This window comes from Onychostruthus taczanowskii, unplaced genomic scaffold (assembly GCF_017590055.1).
Source record: "Onychostruthus taczanowskii isolate IOZ18803 unplaced genomic scaffold, ASM1759005v1 scaffold38, whole genome shotgun sequence".
NCBI classification, from domain to species: domain Eukaryota; kingdom Metazoa; phylum Chordata; class Aves; order Passeriformes; family Passeridae; genus Onychostruthus; species Onychostruthus taczanowskii.
Window position 1 is genome coordinate 11967535 of NW_024501237.1, and position 13040 is coordinate 11980574.

General features: G+C 44.1%; 1 protein-coding gene across 7 annotated transcripts in view; it reads right to left on the minus strand.

The window, feature by feature from the left end:
• Nucleotides 1–13040, minus strand: part of JADE1 (jade family PHD finger 1) — a 45309-nt gene that overhangs the window by 6151 nt on the left and 26118 nt on the right. For all 7 annotated transcript variants that reach the window (XM_041412081.1, XM_041412082.1, XM_041412079.1 and 4 more), the window contains exons 5-9: nucleotides 10265–10452; nucleotides 6954–7165; nucleotides 6111–6278; nucleotides 4734–4850; nucleotides 1443–1973 (exon numbers count right to left, since the gene is read on the minus strand). In XM_041412081.1, coding sequence (XP_041268015.1) covers nucleotides 1443–1973; nucleotides 4734–4850; nucleotides 6111–6278; nucleotides 6954–7165; nucleotides 10265–10452 — 1216 coding nt within the window. The remainder of the gene's footprint in view (nucleotides 1–1442; nucleotides 1974–4733; nucleotides 4851–6110; nucleotides 6279–6953; nucleotides 7166–10264; nucleotides 10453–13040) is intronic.

The following is a 13040-nucleotide window of genomic DNA, read 5'->3' on the forward strand; positions in this document are numbered from 1 at the left end:
TAACCACCTTCAACACAATTCTTAGAGAACAGTCTGTTTAACTGACAAATTATCTGTTGAATTGACAGGCAATTCAATTGACAGATTATTCCATCAGATTTGGAGAAGCACAGCACAGAAGTAACTTCTACAAACACCTGAGTCACAGACACACGAAATCTAGGGAACTGTTGGAAATCTTGAATGTACTCAGTATTTAATACTTCCCAGATGAGGGAATGACTGAAGAGTACAGGTGGATGATTCTAAGGCTCCTCTCTCAGTGGTGCAAGGTGGTGCCCTGTGAATTACAACCTTCTGGCCTGATCTGGAGAAATGTAACAAGTGTGTATGTTTTTGCAAAGGTCCCTTTTTTAAAATCCAAATTATCATGAATGTACAATCAGTGGGAACAGAGTAGTAAAACATTAAAATATTGCTGAAATCACATATCCTGTTTTGATACCACATTTAGAAGTGGAAAGGATACACACAGCATAATTTAAGATCCAAAGAACATAGTTACAAACTCTAATTATTTAGCTGATCAAAGAGAAGATGACAAGAAAGCTTGAGCACATGGAGCAGGAACAAAAGATCCCAGGTAACAGCTAGGATCTGTAGCTTCTGAACAGCTACAGAAGGGCCATGGGCTGGAGTTGAAACCAGGAGAAAATTCAAAAGAAAAACTACAGCAATTCATTGTAAGAGTAATTAGGCATCAGGATCCTTTACAAAGGATGCAGTACATCCATGAGCACCTGCTGTCCTGATTTAAGGATTAGACAGTATTATGAAAGAGAGGCTCTGGTTCACCTACAGGTTACTGAGGTAGGACCTCCTGAGCCGGCTTTTATCCATGGCCTACATGAACCACGTGCTGTAGGGACGTGAAAAACTAATTTCAGTGTTCTTTTGGGTTCTAAGAGCTCTTAAATTAACCCAAAAAGAAAGGAATTCAGGATCAGATGTACTTATTGAAACACCAAACTGATCTTATTGAACTGTTCTTCAAACATTCAAAACCTAAATAAATCAAACATCATTTACCTCCCAAACCTACCCTGATCATCCTACTCTGGTATGCCAATGAAAAACAGATCTGCTGCAAATCAAGGTAAGTTTCATCACCCTTTTCACTGGGTGAAAGCATGGAAAGCCCTTAAAAGCTGAAAAGGCTTCAGCTGGGGGCTGCAGTACAGTCCACAGCCATCAGAGTTAATCAGTAAAAAGGCACGAGCAAAAACATGACAGTCCAGTTGCAGGTGATTGAATGCTACACGCCAAGACCTGCTGGCCCCGTGACTGACCTCTGTGTGCAAAGGGCAATTGCTGTGCTCTGGAGAAATTTAGTGTTAATGGCCTTGCCTGACAGCACAGCTGTGAGCTGAGCTGCAGCTCGGGGTGAGCACATTTTGGGAGCTCAGCTAACTGTGGCCAGCACAGGCAGTGCCGGGACTTACCCGCTCCAGGTCCTGCCGGAGGTGCGTGAAGAGCTGCAGCCTCCTGAACAGAACATCCTGCTCCCGTTTAGCCAGATTGTCCTCCTCGTCCTTCTTTGGGGTAATCAAAGGCTTATTGAAATTGGATTTTCTCTTGAGTTTCCAATACTGGTAAAGGAATTCCACTGGCTCCTCAGGCAGCCGCAGCACTTTGGCCACTTCCAAAGACTCAACAAAGGTGTAGAACTCGTCCTCCAGCTGCTGGAGCTTCTGCTTGCGGAGGCTGACCCTGTGGGCCTCCTCCTGGTTTTGATCCATGCTGTGGAAAGGGTCCATGTGGGCAGGAAGGGAGGTGTCCTGAATCCCATTCCTGTTCTCCTGAGCTGGGCTTTCACTCAAAGTCTCAGCATCCGCTTTCTTGGTAGAGCTGTGCTTGGGACAGTAGGATTTGAACTTCACCTCGTCGTTCTCAGCCAAGATAGTCTTCATCTCCAAGCCGCGGTCAAATGCACAGGTGACGTGAAAGGCTGTTCTGCAGTTCTTCACTGAACACTAGAGAAAATAAATTACAATTAACCAAATAAATATAAAAGTTAAGAATCCACACTGCCTAAAACTGTTGGAGAAGTCAGGGCTGCTTTGGAAGAAGAACTCTGTCACCGCGCTCTGCTTCCAAGCTGCGTGCACTTCCTTGCTCCCTTTAATTAGGGTTATGACTTAGTGCTTTCAGGCCAGGCCAGGATCAAGTGACCCAGATTTACAGGAGTGTTTAACCCCCCTCCAGCCCCACCACACCATTCCATGCAGAAAAAGCCACAAGAGGAACACTCCCACTGACACCAGGGCCGCTTGTGTACAGCACCGTTACCGAAGTGAAGTGTTCCCCATTGGAATGTGCCAGCACCAGGGGGAAGGAAAAACATTGTGGTGGCTCCAGGCCAGTCTGAGACTTTTAATTAAAAGTCTTTCCCAGCACCTGGACCCATGCTATCCAAAAGGCCTCAACCAAAGGGAATTTTTTTCCCTGTTATCCCAATTTTATTATGTCAAATATTAAATCACTGTCAACCATTACTTCATTTCACAGCCTTCACTTCACCTTGGAGAGGAGGAGAACAGGAAATTCAAATGTTGTTATTCTTCTTCCTACTCAGTGAACTCAGCCATCACAGAGTGATGGGCACTAGTTCAGCTGATTTAGCACTTCATTTCCATTACATCTAATTTCCTTTTGCAAAATGCTATCATACATACCACCAGCCACCAGCTGAAAGGTTTAAATACATATAAATATGTATAGATACACAAACACACATACATATGTGTCTGGACCCACTCACACCTCTGGTGAACAGGATTTAAAGTGGAAATGAGCATTGGTGTTCCTAAGTAGGAAACAAAACTATGTTTAACCCAAGCCACTGACCCTGACAGAGCAACAAAGTGCACTGGGATGTTTATACAGTGCTTTGTAAAGAAGCCAAATCTCTCTCTCCTCTGGGTTTTCCTGCTCAGGTTGACTCAGCAGCCAGATGGCTTATAAAGGTATGGCAGGGTTTAAACTGCAAAGGTTTCAAATGAGCAGTATTTAATAAAAGCAACCTATAAAAGGAATTAAAAAATACCAAAGCATCTTTTGCCCTTTCCTCTCCTACTGACAAACAAGCCAGGAGCATCCCAACTGGAACACTGGGCAGTACAGAGAAGTGCTTTAGCCATAATTAGCTCTTACTGCAGCTCATGTTTTATTGGGAGAACAGGGGAAAGCCTGTCTCATCAGGAGGAAATCTGCTGAACCTGGGGGAATAAGCAATCTTGCTTTTCCTAGCTTATTGCAGCTGCTCCCTGACCAGCCTGGCACACACTTCCAGCTGCCACTTTTCCTAATTGTTGTGCACATAGCAGAAGGTAGCCTGGAGAACACACGAAAACAGCTTCAGCTACGTAACAGCAGCCAAGAGGAAGGGGATGGCTCTGCAAGGAGGGATTTTTGTTGCAAATCTATATGCTGTGGACAGATTTATTTTCTCTAGTTAACACTTACTATTTCATACATTCCTCACATGGAAGTGGCCTGTGATAGATTTCACTGGAACTACTGCTGTGTTGCTGATTTACAGCTCTTCCTGGCAGCCTCAATCAAACAATTTGGGGCAGAGGAGAAAAGGGAAATGGATATAAACTCATTTCAAAGCAGTGTAGGACTTGAGCTATGTTTGTGTCCTAATGCTGGCTTGACCACTGTGGATCCTGTAATGCCAGGCTAGCCCCAGAAGAAAGAGCTCTACCTCAGCCTCCTTATGAGACTGTAGTGCCATCCCTCTCTGTCTCAGGGAGCTGCCTGAGGATTGTTTTGCTGCTGGAAGTGCTCTGAGGATGAGGAGCATCACCACAATGCTAAGCTATGTCTTACTGTCTTTTTCTACACAAGCACAACACTGCCCCAAATGGGTCCTTACACTCCCTTGTTGCAGTCATATTTTCTGGAAAAATCCCTTTGCCCAGGATTTCTCTCCTGGGAAGCTGAGAAGCCTCAGAGAAAAAGGAAAACAATATTATCTCATTTGCTTCTCCTGTGTTTTGCTGCTTTGGAATGTGGTTGGAGATTGTTTATCCAACAGGTGATTGTTTCATTGGTTTCATGTGAATTGTTTTGACTCAATGGCCAATCAGGGTCAAAATGTGTCGAGGCTCTGGCAAGAGTAATGAGTTTTCATTAGTATCTTTCCAGCCTTCTGTCTGTATCCTTTCTGTATTCTTTAGTACAGTATAGTTTAGTATTCTTTAGTATAGTATTCTTTAACATAATAGTATTCTTTAATTTAGTATTCTTTTTTAATTCTTTAATTTAGTATTAATATAATATAGTATCATAAAATAATAAATTAGCCTTCTAAGAACATGGAGTCAGATTCATCATTCCTTTCTTCGTCTGGGAACCCTGTAAATACAATACTCCCTCATCATTTATTCTCAAGTAAAGGACATCAACATCTTATGTGCTGTCCCACTGTCTCCTCCTTCAAAAATCTGAGGTTTGGTAATATGTTTTCGCAGTCTTTGTAGATTTTTAAATTTTTCTTTAAAGGATTATTTAACATTTCTGAGTGGTTTTCCACTGTAAAGGATCTACAGGTGCCTTACAGCTAACAACCCAAAATAAATACGCACATGAAACAACACTGCCCACTGTAAAATGCCCTGGTGAAGATCAGGTCAGTTAAATCCATAGTAACAACCAGCAACACATTTTCCTATCTACTAAAAAGTGACAAAACAAAACACATGTAGATATTTGTGTGGTTAAATTACCTGTATAGAAGCTCCAACTTTCTCATTACAAAGGCTGCACACCAGTGCCCACCTACTGCTGGGAATGTGGGAAACTTTTGTGATGGGTTCCATTTTTTCAGGGCTGCCAATGCTCACCTAAGAGAAAAATGGTCAAAAAAATTGGAGTGACTATGACACTGTTAACTGAAAAGAGAAACAATCTTATTACAGACGTCAAATTCCTTGTGTGTATACACAACTTAGTTTGTCCAAAATTCCTCAGTTTATCAGGATCTAAAATTCTTTTTAAAAAAAAAAAATCAGTTTCTCACTTTGTGAACAAACCAACCAGTTTTAAGGTGAAGCTCACCAATTTAAGATTATCATACGGGATGAATACTTTGACTATGAGAATCCACAGGAATTCTGTCAAACTTTCCTGATTCACCTTTAATGTCCTGTTTACAAAGTGAAATGGTATCTGGTGTCCTTGTTAAATGAGTTTTGCCAGCAGCAAAGGCCTCATTTTCCAAGGCCTAATTATGATTGGCAAAGGGGATTTAATTAGTTTCTTTACAGGTGAAGAGTCATCCCCTGCCAGAGTTTTTTACCTAACCAAGAAGCTTTTATACTTCATTTTGAAGCTGAACAATGCTTTAAGGAGGCTTTTTCTCTCCCAGAATCCCAGGACCAGCACCTGTGAAGCACCTTTGCTTCTTTTTTTGCCAGGGTCAGGATTAAATGTGCAAGAAGGTATTTCTTGTTCGGACTCATATTAGTTTTTATCTGTATTATTTTATCTATATTTTATATAAATATATATTTATCTATCTAAAATATAGATATTTTACCTATATTTGTTTATTATTTTACATATATTTATTAGTTTTTATCTATATTGCTGTTTCACAAACTGTACGTCTTACAGCACTTCATTCTAACAAACTAAAAATTAAGCCCTATCTCTCTCTCTACAAGGCCTTTAAGGATAAACTGTCCAATTAAGAAATGACATCTAAATTATTTTTAACCCAATAACTAATTACTTTTAACCCAATAACTAATCACTTGTGTCCTGCAATGCGGATTTTTCTATCCAATTACACAAAACCACCCAAACCCATGAAGAAGGTGAAGAAGAAGGACCAGCCTCCACCCTGAGACTTCAATCTTGCTTTACATATATTACTATAATCTAAAACCTCAAACTCTAAGTTTTCCACCCTGTGATATTACACACTTCTAGTCAAACTACACCCCCATAATCCCAGTCCTACAATTTTTACAATTCAATTTTGCAAGCCTTCTCCACGGCCTCAGGTCAAACGCAGCGTTCTCCTGGGGGTCAGCGCCTGCCAGCACAGAAAGCCTACGATTCCCAGCAGCCAGGCTTCCAACAAGCAAAGCAGCACCCACCTCTGGAATCCAGAGAGCACAGCTGACGTGCACCCACTTGGTGCCGCTGCGGGTGGGCTTCATGGCACCGCCCTTCTTGGGGCACAGCAGGCACTTGGGCCGGACGCCGAGCGCGCAGGTCCGGCACAGCCAGCTGCCCTCGGGCACCTTCAGGATCCCGTAGCACGCCTGTCCCCACAGGCAGCGGGGCAAAGAGAGCAGAGCAAACGGCACGGTGTTTCGTTGGTTACGCACGGCCTCGCGCAAATCTCGCGGTTATTTTTACTCAGAGGGAAAAGTGGAGGATGGCAAATAATTAAGAGCACGTTTTTCAGAAAATTGCATCCTTACGGAGCCCTCTGTCCCAATTACCATTGGCTTTAACACATTTCAGTTGCAGGTTTGATGTGGTTAGAGAAACCCTACAGGTCTGAAAATACCAATTTGGAAATACCAATTTGCTCTGTGTGTGTTGTGGGATAGTCACTTGTACTTAGAGCTGTCACAGGCCTAGTCCTTTATCATTAGTACAAAAGCAGGTAAGTAACACATGCCAGAAAATGTGTTTCCTGCTCACCAAACAAGTTTTTCCAAATAGTGAATGACAATAGAAACTTGTTAAAGCTGGGAAGGAAGGACAGGCTGATGGGAAGGCACCTGCCAGAGTAAGAAGCATCCATGGAAACAGATAGGCTAAAACTGTATCTCTTCTTTTACATTAAGAAAGCTTCTGAACTACCACAGAAAGGTGACACACAGCAGTGCTTCCTTAGCACAGCTCTCTGGAATAAACCCCACCTGTGTCCCTACTGATTGCCCTTTTAGAAAAGTTTGTTACCACCTGACACCGTGCTGCTGCCATACCTGGTGCACACAAATATTGCATTTGTCACAGAACACCATTTCATTGCCATCCTCCCCATCTGGAGACTGACAGACGTCACAGACGACATCCTCGTCGTATTCAATGCCCAGCCCCTCCTCCGTCTCGATGGCGTGGTTCATGTTATCGTAGCAGCGCTGCTCAAACTCCTCCATCACCCTTTCCATGGTGTACTCATCCAGCTCCAGCATCCCTGCAAAACAGCAGTTGTTCACATAGTTCAAGAAAAGAGTGAGAACCATCACCACAACCACCTCCACCTTCTTTCTGAACAGCTGAGTAGACACAGCCAATCCCCATGTAGACACATTTCATTCCTAGACAAACATGCCTGTTCCAGCATAAACCAGGAAAACTGTAAAAAAATGGCAAAGTTGTCTTATAACTGTATTAAACTAACCAAAATGGAGTGTCCAAATATTTCAAATTCTAAGCAAAACTTTCCAAGACTGAATCTGGCTTCCTGGTCTTGTTCTCATTTTTTCTTCTGGGACAGCACCATCTATGGCTTTTGCTCCAATTTTGCCATGCAGATGTTGACTCTTTGATGAAAGATTGGGAAGTATTTTGAACCAAAAGTGATGGAGCAAGGAGAGAAAAATCAATGACAAAATCTGCTATGATACTTGGAGGGAATCTGCAGTTTCTAACAACATTTGCTGGTTTATCACAAGTTCCAGCCCAACAGGATGCAATCCCATCTGAGGTCTTTATCAGACCTTACAACAATAAATTGTTTTAAAAAGTGAAAAACTGTAATAAATGCAACATCAAATCTGGGACAATAAATGCCATATCTAATCTGAAATTCGCTCTTTTCCAACAGCATCCATCAGAACATTATTCATGACACACAGCTACAGACCCATTATGTTGTGGTATTTTGTAATTAATATTTGTTTAGAAATTTAAAGGCCTCCCTTTACAGGTAACTATTGCAGTTTATATCGTGGGCATGACCTTCTGTCATACAGAATATCCCTTTGGTCAGTCTGAGTAACCTGTCCTGGCTATGCTCCCTCCCAGTTTCTTTTGCTCACCTCCTCCCTGACAGAGCATGAAAGAAAAAAGGAAAGAATAAGGAAAAAAAAAGCCCCTGACTTAGGATAACAACAGACCCCAATATATCAGTGTGTTATCAACACCATTCTCATTAAAAATCCAAACCACAGCACTTGTAACTGCTACTAAGAAGAAATTACTCTCTCCTAGCTGAAACCAGGACAGGCAGAGAGGAGATGGCAACCTCAGGATGGGTGTTTTAACAAGAAAACTCTGAGCTCTCCCTGTGAACAATTGAGCCAAGAATTCCACAAAACAAAGAATAAAAAACTTCTCTAGCTCCTCCAGATCAGAAGACAAACACTCCACAAAAGTACTTCCAGCTTCCCTTGCTGACAGGTAAATCCTTGCAGCAGGGATCAATTCATCCCATGTTACCCAAACTGAGCAGCTGAAAAGTAGCAAGAGGGAACATCCAAAATCCTACTGATGAAAGGATTTTGCCCTGCAACCCCGAACTGCTGCACCAGCAAAGCAGATGATGGCAGGTTTTACACCAGCCTGCAACTGAATTCTGTCTGCTCTCACTTGGTAAGTGACCCTTGGAGATGTGACTGACTGCCTGTGCATTTGCAAGGGTCACAGAAAAGGCAGCAGGGGCTGCAGCTCCTGTTGAGGTGTTCACAGTCATTCTTTTACAGAACCACTGCATGTTCTCAGTACCTGAAGCACTCCTACAGGGATCAAAGAAAACACAGGGAATCCATGGCCCCAGGGACACTATAAGGAAGTGCTCCAGGTGCAGATCAGGAAGTAGCTCACTTCTCAAATGCCCATTTGTAGTACCTGCAGTGTGCAGTGTCTGACCAAGCATGCATGTACATGTTTCAAGACCCCCAACGCTGTCTGGAACTGACAGGAGCATTTCCTTCCCTCTGCATACAGCAAAACTGAGTGAATAACAATTTAAAGCAAACAAACTCCAAGAAGCTACACCAAAACATAAGATCCAACAAATTCTAGCTGCTCACTGTGCTATGTGCAGCATGTACTTTTAAAGGTTATGCTGGTGTAGCAGAATGGGGCTCCCTGCAGAGGCACAAATCTGCCCCTCTTGTGCTGCTCACACCCCACTATAGGAGCCCTTGTCTGGTTTTGGCAAAAAACAGACAGACTGGATAGAAGGATACCAAACAAACAATAAAAAGTACATTTTTCCCCGGAGGAAAGCCAAGGGAACTTGCTGCTGCTGTTCTCCTGAAGGTAACTGGAAAGGTAACCTAAACTCTGGAACCATAAACTGAAATCCTCTAAGCCCAACACTAAACCTGAGCAGGGCTGATGTGAGATCTGGAAAAAAGGCCTGGATAAGAGACCAGGCCAAGACATCATCTGTTTCTTTCATGTATTGGTTTAAAAAGGAGAAACAGTTATAAATGGTAATTTTGTGGTTTACCAGTTCTTCAGCCATGCCACCTATGGGCTACAGCCAGGTAAAACATGTTTGACTAAACTGCAGCCCAAAGCAGGGAACTGCCACAGTGCCAAAACAAAACCTAAGGTGTTCACCAACATGTCCAAACCTCTTCCATCTGGCACAGCATTTTCCCTCGGCCAAACAATGCGGCAGAAGTTCTGTGCTGACTTACATCCTGTTCAGTTCCACTGAAACGCTCTCCTGAAGCACTCACCTTACCAAGGTAACATTCCAGTTTGCCCCTCTCCCCTGTCCTTTCCCTCACACAACTCATTCTGCAGAAAAGCTCCCCTTGTAACAGCTCTTCCTCCTGCTTTGGAGCTACAGCACACAGTCACAGTGAGGCTTGGGAGCTCCCTCCCAATAAATCAGTGCAGGAATTCCTTCCTGTCCCATTCCCTGTGCCACTCAGCTGGCACAGATTATCTAAACCTGCCAAACAACTTGTCCTACCTTCTCTGCACTGAACACCACCAACTAAAATGATGAAATAGGACTACCTGGAAAAACTACCGGAGTGGTCTCTCTGACATTCCCTTTGACATCCAAGATGGCAAACTGGGAACTTTGTGAGATGGAAAGCAGCAGAGAAAAAAACAAAACATGTGGCCAGATTCTGACCAGGTCTAAGCAGATACAACACAGGAGTTATGAAGGCATCTATCTCAGGGCTTAATCACATCAGCTCTGCTCACATGATTACTATCTCCTCATACTCTACTGTTTCTTCCCACTGCTGCCCTTCCTGAAATTATTCTTAAGACTGCCAGCTTTAAAAAGAAACAAAAAGGCACCAAATCCCTCACTGCTCACCCATTTCTTTGAATTCTTCATTGGCCAGTTGCAGCCACGCCACGTCCACGTCGTTGAGGTCGTAGCGGCACACGCTGTCTGCCAGGGTTCGGATGTCCACGTAGCCCAGCTCCGGCGGCTCCGCGCCCGACGACACGATGAATTTCCTGGGCCGCGTGAAGGTGACGGCTTTCGTCTCAGACACCACTCTGAAACAGACAACGCAGGCAGGCATGAGGAGTGCTGAGAGGCTCAGCTCTGGAGAATTCAAAATGCTTTGCTCTAAGTGACTAACAAGCAGCAGCAGCAGCCACCTAACCGTCCCAGCAATCACCTGGCGCCGCTGAGGTGGGAAAACAGTTCCATGCACTTCCAGAACTGACTGGGGGTATTGTAAGAACTTAACTGGAGTTCAGAATTTAACTGGAGTTGTCTAGAAATCCAATTCCTTGCCAGAATTCTAAATAAAATTAAATATTGGAGGACAGAGCTTTGCTTTCTCTTACCTGAAATTTACACTTGTTTAAAGCCAAAGCAGGGACGCTGTATTTTTACACAGTGGCTGCCATATATACACACGTTAAACTCTGGTTTACTTTTTTTTTAAATCAATCTGTTTAACTAAAATACTGACCACAAGAACATTCATGGAAAAAAGAAGCATTCCTGGCTATCTCAGTAGAGGACATTGCCCTTTCTCTTAGTCAACAGCACACACTGAAATTGAGCTTGAATGAAACCGGCTTCACAACATAGCCCCGGTCCCCCCAGGAGGAACAAGCCACACTGCCAAATGCCTGCCTCCTGCACTACCACTGGAGATGATTTTTTGGGGTGCTGGTGCCACCAGGGAGGAGACTGCACCACCCTGTGTTGCCACAGCTCTCTGCTGGGAACAGCCTAAGCCCCACAAGGAGCAGGACAGCCTCCACACCCCACTCTATTCTGCCCTCACCTGAGGTCCAACATGTTAACTCCTAGCAGAAACCCTGATCTGCTGCTGCTGTATTTGTACAAACAGATCTCTGTAAATCCTCTACCTCTTTCAGTCTTGCACATCCCTCAAGCTTCCCCTCCATCTAGCTTATTTCAGACAACGAAAAATGGTGAGCAAGAGCCAAATGCTGAATTTGGAGCTTCTGAGGTGCTGTCAAAAATACAAATGTGAATGACCTTGCCAGCCTAGCTGCACTGCCTTAACTGTTTCTGGTCATATTGCACAGTGTTCAAATGTTACAGACTACTATGTCTTCACAGAGAATGTAATTTAAACTGGGCACTTCTCTCCAAATCGTCTTTATCATAAATTCCTTCCAGAGTACCTCTCTGTGGAAACCATAACCTCTGGGCAGCACCCTGCCACAGTAGTGGCACAGAAGGAACAAGCACAGTGACTCTGACCTCAAAACCACTCCCTTTCCTGGCTTTATTTCTAGGCTAGGAAGAAGTTAAAAAAAAAAAAAAAAAAAACAAAACAACACCAACCCTTACTACACACTGAATTGTCATTCTGAGCACACCTTTACAGTACCTTTACAGTGAATCTCCACACAGCCTGGCTCCTGGCTCCTGCTCCTCTGCCCTCACCAGTCATTACCTTTTATTCACTGCTATGTTCCTCACCAGCACCAGCTCCCTGAACAGCCTTGGCTCCCATCCTACACCAGCTAGGATCTGTCTATTGCTTATTCCATGTACAGAACTACCCCCTCCCTCCTAAAGTCAGGCTCAGAGCAGTTCCTGCACTCCAGCAGCACCAGGGTAGGGCTCTCTGAGTGTTTTGTGAGGAAGCAAAGAGGACAATTAGCAGGCACCAGTGGGCCCCTCTGACCAGCAGGTGCTCAGCACTAGGACTACACAAGATAGCTCAGCAGAAAAGGAGTGGTGCCTGCTGTGCAAATACCTACAACTGTGATGCCTTCTTTCCCCGTCTCTTACCATCTTAAATTTGGAGCAACATCTCTGTTGGCCTTTGGCAGAGAACAGCTCTCTCCTGAGTCAGTACCTGGACCTGCTATAGCCACCAAAGCCCATCCCTGACAGACACAGGGCAGTGATCCACTGGGAGGTTTTTTTTCTGCCCAAGTCCCCAGGTGTGTGGCCCCACCACAGCCTTGGGAGATGCTGAACAGAGGAATCAGAGAGGAGCAGGCAGTGTGAGTGCACAGGTACTCTGCGTGTGTGTGTGTGCCTCTGCAGGGACTGGGAGAGGTCAGTGTGGAACAGGGAAAGGGGGTGTTCCCATCTCCAACACTGCAGAGCAGAGGGCAAAATGCCAGCTTGTCCTTGGAGCTCCAGGTCCAATCCTTCAGAAGAAGGATGGACAGGGTTTCCCTGATGTGCAGGTTAGCCCCTCCTAGTGGGGCACTCTGCAGGTGACTGCACAGAACAAAAACAACACTAACAAACTTTCCTGAGGCCCCCTCAATCCAAGGCTAAAGCTGCAGATAAAGGCCTTATAAGAAGCAGTCAGTGTTCCACCATCACAAATTTTTGGCTGTGTATCAAGGATTGAGCTGCTGTGGTCCCACTAGCACTGGTGGGTCATTTGGTAATGCCATATGGGCCAGCCTAGACTGACTTAAAAGAGATCCAGAATGATTAAATGGCAAAAATCCTTGCTCTTATTTTCTCCAACCCCTACTAAGCATAAAATGGGCTGCAGCACACTCCTGCCCTTAGAATTGCAATGTTTAATTTGAAACAGGAAATAGTATCTATGTGTAACAAACATGGCAAGGAAAATAGGGGGCTTTTGGATAAGAGCTAGAAAATCTCACATTATTTAGTTACATGA